Consider the following 20789-nt stretch of genomic DNA (forward strand, 5'->3'; position numbering starts at 1 on the left):
CTGCAGGCCTAGTGGGCCTCCCAGTCCGACGGTGGGTTGTACCAGTGCATATTGCCCACCAAGGTGTCATACAATTGAACAGGTGCAGGTGTGAGATCCATTATCCTGAAACCCATTATCTAGAAAGCTCCGAATTACGGAAAGGCCGTCTCTCATTGACTCCATTTTATCCAAATTTTTAAAAATGATTTCCTTTTTTTCTGTAGTAATAAAACAGTGCCTTCTACTTGATCCAAACTAAGATATAATAAGATATAATTAATCCTTTTTGGAAGCAAAACCAGCCTATTGGGTTTATGTAACGTTTACATGATTTTCTAGCAAACTTAAGGTATGAAGATCAAAATTACAGAAAGATCCGTTATCCAGAAAAAAAAGCAAGCCTTTGTGGACCTCACGACACTGTATCTATGCAAAAAACAATATAATGTGAGCTCTGTCTCACTTCCCTGACATATTGATGTAGCCATCCTTTATTCAGTCACACACACATAAGACTTCATGGTTGAGCAAACATGAGAGTTATTGTTAGGGATGTCTCTTTGTTCCTCTAAAAGTCTCATTATAATACACAAAAGCCATGAATATTTTGTAAATCATATAGTGAATAAAGTACCCCCTCTTGTAAAATATAAGGATATTATGAGTTACCGAGGAGTTTCATGACAAGATATTCATGGCTTTTGTGTATTATAGCCAGGGTTGCCATCAGGGGGGAGAGTTGTAGGGGGCCCCAAGGGTAAGGGGGGACTGGTCACGCCACACTTACTTGATTAGCCGGGCCCCCCATCTTTCTGAGAGCTGCTGACTTCGGGAAGGCATGGACGTTTAAGGGGCCCTGACCACCAATTTTCTTATAATGTTGGGGGGGGTCCCTGGCCACCAATTTTGGCCACCAATTTTTTTTTCTCATTTGGGTCCTAGCCACCAATATTTTTTAATGGGGGGGCCTAGCCACAAATGTTTTTTTATGGGGGGCCCTGACCACCAATATCTTTTTATTTTTTATTAACATGTGGGAACCCTAGCCACAGGGCAGGAACTAGGGGTAGGCAGAAAAGGCAGCTGCCTAGGGTGCAACGATTGAGGGGCGCTGAGCAGCTGCCTCCTCTGCCTCCCACTAGACCGGACGTACCTTCCACCAAGCTTGCGTGCTCCCCTACTGATCACATATGCGAGCAATGTCAATGCACACACGCGCATGTGATGTCACTACACTACGCATTCTCGTGAAACATTCATGCGCATATGCGTGCCAAGTCACCACGCCGAGAGACAGGAGAAGGAGGGGTGAGCGTCACTGTGCCAAAGGAAAAGGAGGGGGCGAGCTGGCCAGCTCGGTTGCCTAGGGTGCCCGGCCAGCCTGGCTGCCTCTGCCTAGCCACCAATATTTGTTTTGTTTTCTTGCTGTGTGGTGGGGGGGCAGACCTGTGGGGTGGGGAGGGCGGACCTGTGGGTGGGGCTTGCGGTGGGCGCAGCCCAGGGGGCCCAGGAAATTTTGTCCTATGGGGCCCTGTGATTATTATAATGACACGTTTCCATTGCAGTACTTTTAGCTGTACTGTATTACACTAGTTACAACTCATGTCATGGATAAATATATCAGATCTGTTTCTCTACCAGCTGTGTATTTCAAGCTCATGACACAATGCCTGATATTTTAATACTTTGGGTTATAGTGTTTGTAGAGAGGCAGATAAAGCCAATCCCACATATACAATAACAATAATTCCTCAGTGCGCACAGAGATATGCGCGACTGCACGTCACACCCAGCGTAGGTGAGTCACAGGTTGAGTCTGGCTACCTGCAGACAGTGGGGCGTTTCCTTGACGTGCCCTGTCACGTGACCGAAAAAGGACGCTGGTAACGGGGCGGGGGGAGAAAGCTGCAGGTGACTGAAAGTAGATTCCTACGTGAAATGGAGCGGTCCAGGCCATCTCATCCCTAACAGAGTTTCACTACGAGTACAACCCACGCGCTGTTCTGAAAGGGAAGAGACTGACGGTGAGTGAAGAGAAAGTGCTGGGCCGCCTCCCAGGAGTGAGAGCGCTGAGAGGAGAAGGAGAGAGGTGACAAAGCAGGAGTTCTATGAACCGGCTGCAACATTTGAACAAAGTCATAGCAAGTGAGTAAATATAAATTGTGACTGACAAAATGTTCGTAAACGGCAACTGCCATCCCATCATGCTTAGAGAGCCCAGGTCTAATGTTACTTTAATATATACTTCAATAACTCTCTCCTGTGACTCCTCCCACTGCCAGTCACGCACATTCTTTATGATGTTTCTCTGTCTGCTCCTCCTTCTCCTCCTCTCGGATTTCTCCTCAGGAACTTGCACATCCCTGTTTTTGTCTGTGTATATTGTCACCCAAAGTCTTTCCTCAACTGCTCTTGTGTTTGTTATTGTGTGCTGGGAATTCTGTATTTGCAATGGTGATGATTGTTAAAAAAAAGTGAATGATTTACAGCGTTTTGCCGTAAAACAAACTAGCAATAAAAAAAAAATAAGAATATTGATATAGTTAAGACCTAACAGCCAATGGGATTTTTGGTTACCAGGGTCAGTGACCCTGACAACTCTTATCACAGTATCTTTTACAGGCTTTGATGGGGGAGAATGCGAAGGTTTCAAATATGTGTTTAGACAAGGTCCTTGCACTAACTTAAAGGGATACTGTCATGTGAATGGTTAATAGTGCTACTCCAGCAGAATTCTGCACTGAAATCCATTTCTTAAAAGAGCAAACAGATTTTTTTATATTCAATTTTGAAATCTGACATGGGGCTAGACATATTGTCAGTTTGCCATCTGCCCCCAGTCATGTGACTTGTGCTTTGATAAACTTCAATCACTCTTTACTGCTGTACTGCAAGTTGGAGTGATATCACCCCCCTCCCCTTCCCCCCCCCCCCCCCCAGTAGACAAACAAGAGAACAATGGGAAGGTAAACAGATAGCAGCTCCCTAACACACGATAACAGCTGCCTGGTAGATCTAAGAACAACACTCAATAGTAAAAACCCATGTCCCACTGAGACTCCTTCAGTTAGGATGGAACTACTTTTTGGTAGGCTTTTATTTCTCCTACTTAATGTAACTGAATCAGTCTCAGTGGGACTTGGCTTTTACAATTGAGTGCTGTTCTTAGATCTACCAGGCAGCTGTTATCTTGTGTTAGGGAGTTGCTATCTGGTTACCTTCCCATTGTTCTGTTGTTAGGCTGCTGGGGGGAGAAAGGGGGGGGGGTGATATCATTCCAACTTGCAGTGCAGCAGTAAAGAGTGACAGAAGTTTATCAGAGCACAAGTCACATGACTGGGGCAGCTGGGAAACGGACAATATGTCTAGCCCCGTGTCAGATTTCAAAATTAAATATAAAAAAAAAATCAGTTTGATCTTTTGAAAAATGTATTTCAGTCCAGAATTATGCTGAAGCTGCACTATTAATTGATGCGTTTTGAAAAAAAACACGTTTACCCATGACCGCATCCCTTTAGTTTTGGCCACACTGGTTCCTGAAATTTGTAAATTGCCTACTTTGGATTCAGAATTTCAATGCACCCCTACCTTTCCTGCGCTGGTATAAAGCGAGCTGCTGGCCTGGACTGTTTGCATGGGCATTATGGGAATATAATGAGCAGTGTATTGCAATAGGGGAGGAGCACCTTTGGGTTAACTTTTTTTTTTTTTAAATACTCTTTGTTTTTCCAAAAACAAAGGCATTGTCATGTATGATTAATGGACAATGTGATAAGGAATAACATTCAAAATGTGACTTACAATTTGTTATTGTCCTTTCATATTGCTATTACATACCGTATATGTTTTGCCGTACCAAAAAGTATGTTCCACGGATCTATTTGGTATCATTATGCAGAGGTAGAAAATCACATTTTGGGTTATCTTGTATGTGGATAATTATTTATACATTCCTCTCACATCCAGACCATATTCGTATTGTAAGAGAAAATATACTACAGCAATGCCCTAACTTTTATTTGTTTTTAAATAAAGGTAATGCATAAAACCTTACAGTAAACATAGAAATAGAGAAAGAAAAAAACGTAAAGGGAGAAAGAAAGAAAAAGGGGCTGCTCAGTCGTACCCTGCTCATTATTGCATTTATCCAGAAACATTTATTTTAGTACATCAGAGTTTACCTTGTGGCATTATTAATATATAAGATCATATATAAGCCCCTGGTCCGTTTAGTGGAGAGTGTGAAATTCTGCCTCCAAATGGGTTAACTTTTAATATGATGTAGAGAGTAATATTCTGAGACAATTTGCAATTTCTTTTCATTTTTTTTTTTTAGTTATTTAGCAGCTCTCCAGTATGCTGTTTCAGAAGTCTAGTTGCTATGGTTCATATTACCCTAGCAACCATGTATTGATTTGAAAAGGGGACTGGAATATGAATAGAAGACTGCCTGAATATCAAGAAGAGTAATATAGCAATAACAATAAATTTGTAACATTACAGATGGGTCAGTGACCCCTATTCAAAAGCTAGAAGGAGTCAGAATAAGAAAAAACTATAAAACAAAATTAAGACCAATTGTAAGTTGCTTAGAATTGGCAATTCTATAACATACTTAAAGTTAACTTAAAGGTGAGCTGTCCCTTTAAATGGGTTCCATGTTTATAAGGTTATCAGATAATCCGAAGAACTGGGGATATATCAAAATAATGATTTTTTCTTCCCCTGAATTGCTAATTAATTACATAGGAGTCATCAGTCAACTTTTGAGACTCCCACAGCACCTACGCATTTCATTTAATAAACATTCTCAAACAAGAATAATGTTGTTGAATATGATTATGGGTATTACGGAAAATATGATGTTTGAGAATGAAGAGGTTGACTGGGTATATTAATGCTTATTCCAGAGCCTTCTCTACACTTGTTCGGTACAATAGTTCAGTTCAGTGCTTTACAGACATGCCTCTAATTATTAGATTGTAAGCTTTATCAAGCTGGACCTTTTACTTTCGGTGTTTCATTCACTAGCCCATGTGTGGCAATTTATTTAGAATTAAGATACTCCTGTTTGCTATAAATTATGGTAAAGGGATGTGTAGCCTGCCCTTTGCTGTACCTGTGTAACAACTATTGTTATTACTAACATGCTTATACATATAAAACATCAACATATTCTGCAGTGTTGTACAATTAATGGGTGTATTCATTAAACATACAGGAAAGCACACAAAACCCACCATGTCATAAATGAGCTGTGAAGTGAAAGGTCTGTGTATATTCCACACTGTAAGAACTTTGTAAGTATTACTTAGTACAGGCAGTTCCCGGGTTACGTACAAGATAGGGTCTGTAGGTTTGTTCTTAAAGGACCAGTAACATCAAAAACATTTTTTTAAAAATTCATTACTATACAACAAAAAAAAATACCAACACAAATTAAATTTATTAAGCCTTTATTAAGAAATAACTTACAGAAACTCCACTTCCCCATCTCTTTAGAAAAGGCGATAGGGCGACCATCCATACTGCGGTGCTAGATTCCTCCTCCCTGGCTTCCCTCTCGCCTCCAGCTCATGCCGCTCTCAAGACGTGGTCACACTGCGGATCCAGGACTGAGCCAACATCCTCTCCTCTCAGGCCGGGCTGAACCTGTCCCTGCCCTCACAGTTTATTTCATGCAACTTTATTACAGTATATTGTGGTCATTATTTGATGTGGTTGTCTTTCTTGGAAAAGTAACAGGCAGTGACCCCAGTTTACCAAAACCGACCGGCACATCATCATCATCATTTATTTATATAGCGCTGTCAAGATACGCAGTGCTTTACTGCAGTTATAGCAAACAGGGAATAAGGAAGCACTGCTGCTGGGCGGTCTTCACGCACTTGCCTTATCAGCCGACAGTCTCTCCACTGCGCTCAGATTGGCCCGCGGGCTGCCCAAAGCTTCCATCTGCCACCACATGTAGTTGGGTCCCCGGATGAGCAGTCTGAGAGGCACCCACAGCATAAACCGCTCTGGCCTACCCCCTCCCATGACAGGGGAAAGAGAAGGACTGTGCAAGGAGGACTGTGCGGCTGTGCACACAGTACCGGGCTATGGGCGCTTCTTCTCCCCGGAGGCCCCGATCCATCCCTGAGAGGATGCACGTGCACGTCTTCTGTGCTGTAGCCCTAGTCCGTCCTGCACCCAGGGCTTCCATGTCCACAGACATCATGCACGCGGTGTGGATGCATACCATAGCCATGCTGCAGCACCCCATCCCCGCAGTGCCTCTGACTGCTCATCTGGGGACCCGACTACATGCGGTGGCAGATGAAAGCCTTGGGCAGCCCGCGGGCCAATCTAGGAGCAGTGGAGAGACTGGCGGCCGATAAGGCAAGTACGTGAAGACCGCCCAGCAGCAGTGCTCCCTTATGTGCCGGGTCGGTTTTGGTCAACTGCCTGTTACTATTCCAAGAAAGACAATCACATCAAATAATGACCATAATCTACTGTAATAAAGTTGTATGAAATAAACTGTGATTCACTGAGGAGCTGGGCAGGGACAGGTTCGGCCCGGGAGGAGAGGCTGTTGGCTCAGTCCCGGAATCGCAGTGTGGCCACTTCTTGAGAGCGGCATGAGCTGGAGGAGAGAGGGAAGCCAGGGAGGAGAAATAGAGCGTCGCAGGATGGATGGTTGCCCTATCGCTTTTTCTGAAGAGAAGGGGAAGTGGAGTTTCTGTAAGTTATTTTTTTAATAAAGGCTTTGCTATTTTAAAATGTAATTGGTCTTGGTGTTTTTTTTCGTTGTATAGTAACGAATTTTTTAAAAAAAATGTTTTGGATGTTACTGGTCCTTTAAGTTGAATTTGTATGTAAGTTGAAGCATAAACATTTACTTATTAAATGCAATTTAGACAGATATCTGTCTTAACATAGTATTTATTTTTACCTTTCTGTGCTCTGCAGTAGACATCACACACCAGAGGAGATTGGGGCAGGTGGTTTATTAAAGCTAAATGCTAATAAAGGCCAAGTAACCACAGTATGTTACTGTAATAGCCTCCGTTTGTAAGTATGAGTTGTATGTAACTCGAGGACTCCCTGTATTATAAAAATAATATTGTGTATGTAAAAGTCATAATGCACGTTTTTAAGGTTCTGAAATGCCTCCTTAATACTAGCATACTGTATTTTGATTTGATTCCAGATCTCTAGAGCAAGCGTTTGACAGCTGAAAGCATCATGGTTTACAAGGGCAGCCACTCGGCCACTAATTGCTAGTTTACTGCAAAAGTTTTGGCAATCCTTCAATTTACACTGGTTTCATGCCCAACCTTTTCCACTGTTTTGGGGCCTGAAATGAAATAAAACAGATGTACCTTCCACAACAATAGTCAATAGCCACATTTGTGCTCATAGAATTTTGAAATGTACCTTTGGAGTCAATGAGAAAAGGAATTTTCTAAAGAACTTCTCTATACAAAGGACAATAAATAAATTGAATAGAAGTTTCCGTAGATGTGGTCAGGGCTGGCTCTGTACAGGAAATGCTCGGGGCAGGTATAAAGCAGTTTTAAAACCAGAATAAAACATTTCATCAATAGATTGGATGAAATAACTGCTTCTTTAGTCCTGCCAAATCCCATGATTCTGTGCTAAGCAACTTTCAAGATAGCTAAGCAGCAAGCTGCTCAAATAAGTAATTAGATAAAACTGACCTTTCATTTATGCAATTAATTGCTGATACTGGAGTGATTCAAATAAAAAATCAATTATAATGCAGAGAATTAAATATCCAGAAAGATCGAAATTACCGAAAAGCTGTCCCCATAGACTCCCATTTTATCCAAATAATCCACATTTTTAATAATTACTTCCTTTTTCTCTGTAATAATAAAACAGTACATTGTATTTGATCCAAACTAAGATATAATTAATCTTTATTGGAAGCAAAAGCAGCCTATTGTGTTTATTTATTTAATGTTTACACAATTCTCAAGTAGAAGTAGTAAAGCAGTGGATCATGAAGATCCAAATTATGGAAAGATCCATTATCCAGAAAACCCCAAGTCCCAAGCATTCTGGATAACAGGTCCCATACCTGTAATAAGCTTTTATGTTGTTCAGCCAAGCCACCTACAGGAAGGCCGAGTTTCCTGTACACGATGGCGTATTATTGCATTCATAATTATAAAGTAAATAATTTGTATTATAACTATGTTGCAGGAAACAATCACAAATGTCTGGAGGAGGCTCATCTTCAGGGCCCAGATCAAAAGACCGAAACTTAAATGGGCGTTGGGCGCAGTATGATGAAGTACCAGCCGATTCTCGTCACCGAGAAAGCAACCTTGAAACACTGGATGACTGTGAACTTGCTCTAAGCTCTGATCCCTTGCCACCACCACCTCTCCCACTACACCCTCCGTTTGGGCCTGAATTCTACCCAAGTGATAGCGAAGAGCCAGTCACAGCACTTGAACTCCGTCCTGTTAGAAGGTTCATCCCAGATTCCTGGAAAAAAATCTTCAAGGGTAAAAAAGAGAATCAATGGGAAAAACCATTGTCAGATATCAACTATATATCGGGAGGCGCTCCATGCTCACCTCCACGGTCACCATCTCTCCTTGCTTCAGAATATCATGGAAAAAACTCAGTAGGAGACTCAAAGACAGTTGCTAGTTCCTACAGAGACCCATATGGTGGATCAGGAGGTAGCTACAATTCCAGGAGAGAAGAAGAAGCTATGTTGCCTCATGACCCCTATGGCTCTTTGGGACGCCAAACACAGACTGTAAAGACATACAGCGAGAGAGTTGAAGAATACAATATGAGATACGCCTACATGAAGTCATGGGCAGGCTTACTAAGAATCCTATGCATTGTAGAGCTCCTCCTTGGAGCAGCTGTATTTGCTTGTATTACGGCTTATATTCACAAGGACAATGAATGGTACAATATGTTTGGCTACACTCAGCCATATGGATACACTGCAAGTATGCAGGGAGGTTACTATTATAATGGCCCCAAGACTCCATTTGTACTTGTTGTTGCTGGCTTAGCCTGGATAGTGACCATAATTCTCCTTGTGCTTGGTATGTCTATGTACTATCGAACCATTTTGCTGGATTCTACCTGGTGGCCTCTAACAGAATTTGGCATCAATGTATCTTTATTTATACTCTACATGGCGGCAGCAATTGTTTATGTCAATGACACTAACCGAGGGGGGCTTTGCTATTACCAGTTATTTAACACCCCAATGAATGCATCGTTCTGCAGAGTGGAAGGTGGGCAAACAGCAGCCATTATTTTCCTGTTTGTCAGCATGCTTATGTATTTCATTAGTGCAATGGTTTCCCTGAAGCTTTGGAGGCATGAGTCAGCCAGGAAGAGACGCGAGTTCTTAGGTCAGGAGGTAAGAATCCATATCAGTTTTGTATGTGGGGTTTATGACTGTAACCATAATGGTGAATAATAATATTAATGCATACCTAAGAGGGGAAAATACACAAATACTTATGGGCTGTATGAGACAGTCCAGATAGTTAAAGCCTTTTTTTTTTTTTTTTTGGCCATTTAAAGCAATACCGACACGTTCCTTTAAAAATCATAGGAACGTGTCCATATCTGGCAGCTGCTACACTCTTAATAGTTTCCACTAAAAGCCCTCCCCAAAGCTGCCCCAGCCCAGCGAACCTTTGTGAAGCCGACCCTCTGACACAGCCAACGGATCTTGTGCATTGCTTCAATGACTCTGGGCAGGGGGCGGTGCGATCCTTCCATAGTCTGCAGTCTTGTTTTTATTTGTAATTAGCCTATGGAAGGATCACGCTGCCCCCAGCCCAGTGTCACTGAAACAACACAGAAGATGATTTAGCAGTGTCGGAGGGTCGGGTTAACCAAGGTTCAGGGGGCTTTTAGTGGAAACTATTCGGCGTGCAGCGGCTCCTAGATATGGACACGTTCCTATGATTTTTATAGGAACATGTTGCTATCGCTTAAACTGCGATACACCAGAGTTTGATCTGCCAAGCACTTTCCTGGGGACCCTAAACCTTTTATGTAAGTATTTATATTCGTCTGAAATCACTGTTTCTGGCCAACGTGTTTGTCAGATAACTGAGAAGACACTGGGCTGGTGGAAGCAGCCCCAGATCACTTAATAATGAAACAGGCTGGCTTTTTAGAGGTTCCCTTTGGAATTTCCCATTGAATTTTTCAAATTTGCAGGGCACCAATATGTGAATTGGTTCAACTATCCCTCAGTATTTTATATTGTTAAGATAGTAGCTATTCATGTTTATATTTAATGGTATATTATGGCACTTACTGGCGTCTCATCCAACATTCATAGTCTTGTATTTTCCTGTAATTCTAAATGTTATCACTACTAGCCAAATACAGATCCACCAACTTTAGCACAATTGAGTCGAGAGTGGATTCTGTTGGGGGTGCTTCAAAAGAACAGTTTGATGTCTAGCTGTAGGAAAAAGGGATTCACTTCTATTCTTGTTTTTTCAGATTATGCCTAACCAGATTCCTCCTCCAATTGTCATGGTAAGTCAATGTTTTGCATTTCCTGACCGCTTTGATTTGAATTTAAACAATAACGCATGCATACCTGAGCAAGAGTACGCAGACTGCCTTGTGCAGCAGAAAAGATCAGATTGTATAGCATCCCACAATATCACGTGCTGTTGCATGACAACATTTTGTTGGTCAGAAAAAGTCTGACCCACAAAATCTTAAAAGTATTCCCATTAGAGAGATTACTTAGGGGGTTATTTATCAAAGGTTGAGTTTTTTTCTACCTCGAATAAACTCACAACTCGAATGTTTTCTTTTTTTATAAAAAAAAACTGAATGTAAAAAACTCCAATTAAATGCAGTCGGGGGGGGGGGACGGGACTCGAATACCTTGAATTTGTGAAATTATAGGCCAAAACATTTTGAATACCTTGAAGTTATCAAGTTTTCGAGCACACTGTAAAAAACCTGAAAATCTTGAAGGCAAAAAACATCTTCAAATGGTTAAAGGGACCTCTGCCATTGACTTCTACATGACCTCGACAGGGTTTAGCTGGGGTATTTTCAGACTCAGGCTTTTAGCAGCCTCATGGCATAATAAATCTCGAAAAATTTGAATTTTTTTTAACCTAAAAATGTTAGTTTTTTAAAAAAAAAACTTGAAAAACTTGAATTTTTAGAGAAAACACAACTCAGACTTTGATAAATAACCCCCTAAGTGTGAGAGATTTTTTGCAATCCCTAAGGGTCAAATTAGTAAATGTCATTGATTATAGATTTAACAATTGGACACGATTCCCCTGTTTGCTTGATTCCTTAACACATAAGGAGATTTCAGATTTGGCCAGAAAAGGAAATGTTTTTCCAGTAATGTTTGTTGCATTTCTCGTTTGCCTTACCAAGTTCTGCTTCGATCATTTTGTGTGCAGTTAAAACCAAGAGAATTACTTAGCAGCTTGTTTATATGACAAAACAAATATGTACGGGCACAGACATGTCTGAACATTATTTTGACTCACCTTCTTATGTTCTGATTTCATAGCACATACCAGAATAGTTTCATCAAAAAACAGTCAGAGAATTACTAACGACCAAGTTTGCCCTAAAAAAACTAAATAGATTAGGTGGATAGAATTATTAGTATCCAAATGTATAGTAAAAAAAACTTTAGTTAAATATAACATTTTACCAAGTTACTTCTAAAACCTCACAATTTATGTAAAGATTATTACTTTTTACCCTAAAATTTATGAATTGAAGGGGTTGTTCACCTTTGAGTTGACTATTAGTATGATGTAGAGAGTGATATTCTGAGACAATTTGCAATTGGTTTTCATATGTTATTTGTGGGTTTTGCGTTTTTTATTCGACATCTTTCAAGAATACTATTTAAACACTCTGGTTGCTATGGTCCAAATTACCCTAGCAATCAATCATTGATTTTAATAAGAAACTGGAATATGAATAGGAGATGCAGTGAATAGAAAGATGAGGGATAAAAAGTTCCAATAAGGGCTAGTCCACACGGGGAGATAGCGACGCGTTTGCGGTCGCGGCGACAAAGCGCCGCGACCGGCGCAGGCGACAGTTTTGTATGGGCGCCTATGTAAAAACGCCTGTGCTAACCACACGAGGCGATGCGCTTTTCAACAGTCGTCTGAAAAAGCCTGAAAACGCCTGAAAACGCGTCGCTATCTCCCCGTGTGGACTAGCCCTAACAGTACACTTGTAGCTTTACAGAGCATTTAATTTTAGATGGGGTCAGTGACCCCCATTTGAAATCTTGAAAGAGTCAGAAGAAAAAGACATAATTAAAAACTATATAAAATACAATACACACACACACACACACACACAGCAGAGCTGAAGCCTCTGGGCTGACCTTAGCTTCAGCTCGCTGTGTGAGCGCTCGGGCTGATCTGATTCAAATCAACGGAGCAGGGGTACTGAGCAGATCTGCTTCTCGCTGCCTGCAAAAATACACAGGCTGACAACAGCCAGAGCCATGTGCAAACAGCCTAAAACCGCTGACAGCAAATTACGCCACTGCCTGGCCCTGTGCACTTTTACAAGACACACCTTCCTCACTTCCCACGATTTGTATAGTGCCTCCAGCAGAACATATTTCCATCTAACGCATTGGCCATTTACCCTTCAGCAAAATTATATTTCTTTAGTAATACGTCAAGCCTTTCTGGTGAAATGTAAGCCTGAAGAAGGAACCTCAGATTCCAGCTTACTTTGTAATATTTCTGTATCGTTTGCAAAAGGCGGGTCGTCCTCTATAATGGCCAAGTTCACTGCAAAAGTAATGTAACTATAGTTTAAAAGTGTCATTTGTTTATCCTTTTCTGTTCTCTTGATCTAACTTTTAAAACATCAGAAGTCGCTTTTCCTCCATGGTCGTTATACCAGGGCAGTAGTGCAGAGACTATAAACAGCTAGACGGTTACTGTTTTCAAATAATTTTAAAATATATATTGAAAAAACAGTTTTTGGGTGGAAATGTTCTTTTACTTCCACACTGAGCCATAACCATATCCTAACAGACATAGGATTTCAGATTTTAGAACTTTGAACCAATCTTAACCTGTTTTCCTTTAAGCGTGACGTGGCACTAGGAAACGGCCATATCAATGATGTCCCAGATCAGCAGAGAGGTATCCGAAAAGCAGAGATGAAGCCTGAGCTTCTCAGTGGATACATCCCAGCAGGACATATACCAAAGCCCATTGTAATGCCAGACTATGTTGCGTGAGTATTATGTATTAGCATATCATGTGATAAACGGAGAGCAATCTAAATATGAGGATATGTTAAACTATAATTAAAACATTGTGGTTGTGGACTGTTTGTTGTTATTTATATTCTTTATGTTGATGCTGCATAAAGAACAATAATAACCTACGTACAACTGACAATACACACTGCTTTAAGCAGATTGTGTGTATGGTAGTGATCCTTGGCACTACCATACACATGCTAGAGCCAGTATCCTCAGAAGCAGTAAAAGACATTTTCTGTTGAAAAGCCTTCATTTATCTAATAAAAAAAGTTACTTAATATTTCCCTCGTTTGGACAGGAGTATTTTACCTACCTCACAACCCACTGCTTTAGGCCCAAAGAGGTAGATCCTTAAGGGTAAAATCCAGACATGTAAATATCTTATTTTTTTTTTTCCCCTGCCGCAGGAAATACCAGGCCATAAAGTCAGAAGATGAACGAGATCGATACAAAGCAGTGTTTAATGATCAGTTTGCGGAGTACAAAGAGCTTCATGCTGAGGTGCAGGCTGTTATGAAAAAGTTCAGCGAGCTGGATGCAGTAATGCAGAAACTCCCAAGGAACCCAGAAAATCAGCATGTAAGGGGTCTTTGCTTTTTTTTTTGGAGGAAAAGTGCTGCTATTCTTTTTGATTGATTAAAATTTGACAGTTGGCAAACAGTGCTGCGATTATTAGTCTGAAGCAAAGGTCCTTCCCCTGCAAAAATGTTATGCAGGGGAGAATAATTTTTGTTTGATGCTACTGCTTTTTTTTGGGAAGGCTAAGCTTCTCTTAATCTTCATTTTTCTCCTCCTACGATCTTATGCTGGTATAAATGAGGGTTGATTTGTTGCCCAGACATCTTGTTTGCATCCATCTTAGAAGTGGTTTTTCTTTTGTGAGTGTTTTGTGGAGTTTTTTTAACGTTAAGATTTTTTTATTATTTTAAGAAATAGTGATCCAAATTATCCAGAAAATCCAGGTCCCATGCATTATGGATAATAGATCGTATACAGGTATGGGACCTGTGGATTTCATATATATATAGTCAAATACAAGAGTCCTCTGCACTCAACCCATTATCAATATATTTAAGACAGCGACATTTTGTGCATACTGCTACTAAAAGATGCCTTACCAGTATATGTATTTTGTGGTCGCAGCCTCATTGCACCCCCGCCTATTGGTTTTAAAAAATAGTGGTGAGCACAACTTTCCCTTGTTTGTTATAGTTATACAGGAGCAGTGACCAGCTCCATGTTGTAGCTCCCACCCTTCCCAGCTATAGTCAGGTGATCCCACTGGTGTCTAATAAAAGGGCAGCCAAGTTTGGGAGTTTTACTTTGAAAGCAGCAAGTAAGTTGCAGGTAAAACCTAGTCCCTTTGTAAAATGTATAATGAAGCAATAGAATTCTTAATGAATCAGATAAAATTGAGCATAGGACTGGCCAGATATGGGATGACTTTGACGTAGTTGGCCAGCTTAAATATATTGCAATATGTGGACGGTTGGTCCCTGTTTTGTTTAAAGGGTAAGGCATTTTTTAGTAGCAGTATGCACAAAATGTCGCTGTCTTAAATATATTGATAATGGGTTGAGTGCAGAGGACTCTTGTATTTGTCTATATGTATTTTGTGGTCACAGCCTCATTGCACCCCCACCTAATGGTTTTAAAAATTAGTGGTGAGCATAATTTTCCCTTGTTTGTTATAGTTATACAGGAGCAGTGACCAGCTCCATGTTGTAGCTCCCACCTTTCCCAGCTATAGTCAGGTGATCCCACTGGTGTCTAATAAAAGGGCAGCCAAGTTTGGAGGTTTACTTTGAAAGCAGCAAGTAAGTTGCAGGTAAAACCTAGTCCCTTTGTAAAATGTATAATGAAGCAATAGAATTCTTAATGAATCAGATGAAAATTGAGCGTAGGACTGGCCAGATATGGGATGACTTTGACGTAGTTGGCCAGCTTAAATATATTGCAATATATGGACAAACAAACCCTGTTTTGTTTAAAGGGTAAGGCATTTTTCAGTAGCAGTATGCACAAAATGTCGCTGTCTTAAATATATTGATAATGGGTTGAGTGCAGAGGACTCTTGTATTTGACTATATGTATTTTGTGGTCACAGCCTCATTGCACCCCCGCCTAATGGGTTTAAAAAATAGTGGTGAGCACAACTTTCCCTTGTTATATATATATATATATATATAGGAGGTAACAAGAAGAGCCCGCACACACAGGACTTGAGTGAAGCAAAAAATTAATCGTTTATTCAACGTTTCGGCCCAGTCACATGAGCCGTCTTCAGGAAGTCGGCTCATGTGACTGGGCCGAAACGTTGAATAAACGATTAATTTTTTGCTTCACTCAAGTCCTGTGTGTGCGGGCTCTTCTTGTTACCTCCATTCTATGTTTAATTGCTCCAGCACCTAGGCATCCATTTTGTGCTCTGTGTGCACCGACCCCTTGGTTGTTATATATATAATTTTATTTATTTTTTTAAATGTGGATTATTTGGATAAAATGGAGTCTATTTGGAGCATTCTTGATAAAGGCTTTCTGGATTACCTATCCCATACCTGTATTTGTATATTACAAATTACCAAGGTTCTTTATGACCATATAAAAGCACAAGGAGTTTCACAGGTAGAATGATTGTATATAGGTCACAGATATCAATTAATAGGCAAACTTGATGTGTCTGGTAGAGTGCTACTTGCCATTTTAATCCGATTCCTATCTATCCTAAAATGTGTTCTGTTATTTTCAGGAATATGAAAGGATAGCAAATGTTTTTAAGGAATACCAAAAGAAAAAGAATGTAAGTATAAGAAACCTTTTTGTAATTACATAGATAGATTAACCCCCTGGTAAGAAATGTAAACATTGTGAAAATCCTGTATTTTTGGCTCGGTAACTGACAAAATAAGTCTTGTAATGGAACTCTGCATTTTATTTTTTTAATCTAGACTAAGTCATATACTTGTCAGAAACAGGAATACAAGAGGCTTGTGGGAGTACTCCAAGAGTAATTAAAAGTGTACTGGAATAGCAACTGTTCTGGTCAAAACTGCTTCAGACAAGATCAGTGAGCATCCCCTGGCACAGTCCTGTGTTATTATGTTGCCTTACGCCTTTAAAATAGGTGTTTGTCTTGGAGCTTTCTCTCCTCTATAACAAGCTACAGCAGCCTGTAAGGCCAATGCCATTTAATAAGGAGATACTTTTTCTAAGATTATGCAAGCAGGTGAAATAGTTAGAGCCACCGTTATGGTTATTGAAAATAAATAACCTGTACTAGTAAACTACAAGGCCAGCTAATCTGCATTAATCAATTTTTTTTTCTTTACTATACATAGTTTGATGGCATATCTCTGTACAAGTTATAAACCAAGCCTATGATGCGTTGTGGTATTTCTAAATGTTATTCAAACTAATGGCTGCCGATTTACATTGCTTTTTTTTCCCAATTAGGAACCAACCTTTTTAGAAAAGAAAGAACGATGTGAATATCTGAAGAATAAACTTTCACACATTAAGCAAAAGATTCAGGAGTATGACAAGGTCATAGACTGGAATGATGGATATAATTAACTGACTTTATGTGAAGCTTGACGAAAGCTGTAGATATACAAATGAACTGAACTTCATCTTCCACTACATTATACTATTTCATTGTGTTTTTATTTTCCTATGAATACATTATTTTGATACATTGGTGAACTGTGATTTGGAGAATTGCTTAGTCAGTCTTAATGTTTATAAGTGCAAGTTGTGCCTGAAAGATAATGTAAATCTGTGCAGATTGAAAAAACTTTCTTACACTGTGACCTTCACAATTTTTCAGAAAAATCTGTATGCAGTCAGGTCATTTTTTATCAGATTGTGTTGCCCAGTGTTCTAGCTGCACACAATTTTTACAGCCATAGCCCATGTGTTGCTAAAAGATCCATTATTTCAGTTAGAAGCAAAGAAAAAATCACTGGGAAGGTGCCAATGTGTTAGGAAACAAAAACTCACCCTCAATTTGTTAGCAATCCCCCATCTATTTCTAATTACTAACCAGACTGACTTTTTTCTAGGTACTTTAATTTAAGCATGGTGCATGTGCAGTACCCACCCGGGACTGCACAGGAAGAAGGTGGCGGCTGTTCACTTTGCAGAAAATACTCACGGGCCGCTGCATTTTATTTTACAGGGAAAGAAAGAATTATTGAAAAGTTGCCTGGTGTATGCCGACAACTGCACATTTCCCTGGCAACCTGGTCCTGGGTTGATGCATATGTATATGTATTCCCAAGCAATTTTCCATATCCTATACATTTCACATATTATCAGATCTGTGACCCTCCTCCCTTTCTAATCAATCGTCAATGGAACGCTTCAGGTTTCCATAGCTGCACACTGCTACAAACTATATAGAAAATGGGTCACAATGTAAAAGCCCGTTTTTGTACCGGGACCTTTCCTTCTCCTTTGAAGTATTCGCATTCCAGCTTCAGATAGCAGTTAGCAACTGGCATCCCTAGTACTTGCTTTTGTTCTTCCAGTGAGTTGCCTGCTGGAAGCAGTGGTCTCAGATTGACTACGGCTGCCATACTAAGATTGCGAACATCTGCATTGTAAGTTAATTGGGACCAATTTACAAAGATAGGTGCTAAACTACACCAGTGCTGTTGCTCATAGCAACCAATGAGATCTGAGCTTTCATTTTGTAAAGGTGGTCATAGACTCAAAGATCCGCTCGTTTGGCAACATCGCCAAATGAGCGGATCTTTCCCCGATATGCCACAAACTGCATGGCTATATCGGGGGTAATTCGTTCGGCCGAACGATCGAATTACGATGCGCCAAGGGGCTCCGACGGGTCGGTCGGGTAAAAATCCAACCTTCCCGATCGATATCGTGGCCAGATATCGATCGGGAAGACCCGTCATAAGCCCCCATACACGGGCAGATAAGCTGTCAAATCGGTCCAAACGACCGATATCGGCAGCTTTATCTGCCCGTGTATGGCCACCTTAAGGGGTAGATTACTTGCTAACACTAACTATCCTTGTGCTGTTTACTACTTATGTTAGTAAGTGAACCCTACTGAACACTAGTTCAGTATGACTCTTCCTCTATGAACTGGTCTATATTGTTTATCTATATCTTTCACATTCCTCTTTAGAAATAAAATAGTCCCAGGCAAAATATAAAAACGCCAGTAAATCATAATATACTTATCCATTAGATGGAACACAAGTAATATTGCTGCAGAGCAGAAGAGACACATTGGCTGAACACCATCACCCCAAGAGTATTGCCCACACCCAAGGCCTCGTCTGGTTCCAGTTGAAAATGTTGATACATGGATCGTGACTCTTGCTGTGTTATTAGTTTCATTTCTTGTTAATAACCATTTTGGGCCTGTATGTACTCACCTCTTGTGTTTTATAGGGGTTGTAGGAAGTTTAAGATGTAATTTCCCTTCAATATGTCTTATTCATTTTGAGTTTTATGTATTTATCACTGTCTGCACAAAATGTTTTTTTAATTACTACTGTCTTTGATTGCTTAGGGCAATGTCACACAGAGAATTTCTGTTTCTGTCCAGCACTGATCAAGGTGTCGGTCACCACTGCAATGAGAATTGGTAGCAATGTCTTGATTTGAGTAACTGCAAGTGTGTGACAATGTGAACTAATACATTTTATGACTATTATTTTTACACAAAAAATGGATATTCCAGGAAAGGGACACTATTGTCACAGGCTTTTTTGTTTTTCTTTTATACGTAAGAAGAATGCACATGGTGTATTGAATGGAGCAGTAATGAAAAATATTTCAGTAGCCACTTTTCTGCTTCCATATTTACTGCTATTCAAGTGCCTGTTTGATTTTCTATAGTGATGGGACTCTAGCTCAGTCTAAAGCTTGGCACACATGCCCAGATTTGGTTGGGAAGTTTGAACGATTTTGTCCTTACTGTCTTGTCATGTATTGTAACTGCAAAAGGGAAACAATAGGGAGCACTCACAGACCCATCGATGTGCAACTGCTGTGCTGCAACGTGGAAAAATCGCTCCCGAAGCGTGTCCATCAGCCAAATCTTGAAATCACGGAGCACCAGCAATTTTAAAACATCCGTTTATTTAGAAAATAGTTAAAAATTAACAGAGCATAGTGAGCCCAGTAGCTCCATGTCTTGTCATGTATTCTAGGTAAAGGGCTCCATTTTTGCTGCTCATGCACTTATATAAGAAAACTGCAGAGATATGTTTGAATCCTTAAAGGAGAACTAAACCCCCTTAGCAAAAAAGTCTTGCAACTGCCAACCCCCCCCCCCAACTGTGTATTAGGAAAAAAATCAGACCCTATAATGCAGCGCAGTGCAGCTAGAGGGCACCATCTTCCTCCACTTGGTCTTTCAGAAAGTAACGCTGACACGAAGTCTGCGCAGTTGTCCTAGTCAGGAATCTGCTTCAACTGTGCATGCTCAAATCGGCTTTGAGTTCCGAAAGAATACAAAGTGGTGTAAGACGGTGATATGGAGCTCTGCTGCTCTGCATTTTAGGATCAGAATATTTTTTGAGGATCTCTTTTTTTACTAATGCACGGTGCGTATAGGGAGAGAGGAGGGGGCCAGGTAGTTAAGAGGGGCTTTTTTGGTACAGGGGTTTAGTTCTCCTTTAATGCTCATAGCACATATCAGAGATGCACTCACATTCTGCTGCGGAGCCTGTCATTATTAAACAAACAAACTTGTAATAAAAATTACTTAGAAAATGACAGGCTCCTATATCACTAAGGCAAGAGATGGTAAATTCACAGTGCTGATGCCTTATTTTCTACTATATAGATCGCTAGAATATATTTGTGTGCACATTTATTGGTGTTTAAACTTACAACAAGCTTGCCTTCCATTCATATACTGTATATGTGTATATGTATGTATGTATATGTATGTATATATATATGTGTATATGTATGTATATATATATGTATAAGTGTATATGTGTGTATATATATATACATACATACATACATACATACACACACACACACATACAAGAGTCCTCTGCACTCAACCCATTATCAATATATTTAAGACAGAGACATTTTGTGCATACTGCTACTGAAAAATGCCTTACCCTTTAAACAAAATCCTACTGGTGTCTAATAAAAGGGCAGCCAAGTTTGGGAGTTTTACTTTGAAAGCAGCTCATAAGTTGCAGGTAAAACTTAGTCCCTTTGTAAAATGCATAATTAAGCAAGTGAATTCTTAATGAATCAGATGAAAATTGAGCGTAGGACTGGCCAGATATGGGATGACTTTTGACGTAGTTGGCCAGCTTAAATATATTGCAATATATGGACAAACAATCCCTGTTTTGTTTAACCCTTTACCTGCCAGCCATTTTGTCCTAGATGCGAACATCTACTGCCAAGCAGTTTTTAGATATTTTGCACTCTTTCACTTTAAGGGCCTTTCCTGGGGCGGTCTTTTAGTTTACCCAGCAAAACAATATATTGTTTTTTT

General features: G+C 40.2%; 1 protein-coding gene across 2 annotated transcripts; it reads left to right on the forward strand.

Annotated features, from left to right (window-relative positions):
* Window positions 1–1815: 1815 nt before the first annotated feature.
* On the forward strand, window positions 1816–17234 carry marveld2.L (MARVEL domain containing 2 L homeolog). 2 transcript variants are annotated; one of them, XM_041568658.1, is made up of 7 exons: window positions 1816–2006; window positions 8197–9388; window positions 10495–10530; window positions 13106–13254; window positions 13693–13864; window positions 16035–16085; window positions 16739–17234. In XM_041568658.1, the coding sequence occupies exons 2-7, from the start codon at window positions 8210–8212 to the stop codon at window positions 16856–16858; spliced, it is 1707 nt and encodes a 568-aa protein (XP_041424592.1). In that variant the 5' UTR covers window positions 1816–2006; window positions 8197–8209; the 3' UTR covers window positions 16859–17234. The 2 variants fall into 2 exon arrangements, with proteins under 2 accessions (XP_041424592.1, XP_018120418.1); XM_018264929.2 differs by having other exon boundaries at window positions 1818–2127.
* The last annotated feature ends 3555 nt before the right edge of the window (window positions 17235–20789 follow it).

The sequence above is a fragment of the Xenopus laevis genome, chromosome 1L (assembly GCF_017654675.1).
Source record: "Xenopus laevis strain J_2021 chromosome 1L, Xenopus_laevis_v10.1, whole genome shotgun sequence".
NCBI classification, from domain to species: Eukaryota; Metazoa; Chordata; class Amphibia; order Anura; family Pipidae; genus Xenopus; species Xenopus laevis.

What these genes read in the sequence shown, in the direction of transcription:
- marveld2.L (XM_041568658.1), top strand. Translation starts at nt 8,210, where the DNA reads ATGTCTGGAGGAGGCTCATCTTCAGGGCCCAGATCAAAAGACCGAAAC. An exon ending in GTAATGCCAGACTATGTTGC is followed by an intron (nt 13,255 to 13,692) that starts GTGAGTATTATG and finishes CCCCTGCCGCAG; the next exon opens with GAAATACCAGGCCATAAAGT. An exon ending in AATACCAAAAGAAAAAGAAT is followed by an intron (nt 16,086 to 16,738) that starts GTAAGTATAAGA and finishes TTTCCCAATTAG; the next exon opens with GAACCAACCTTTTTAGAAAA.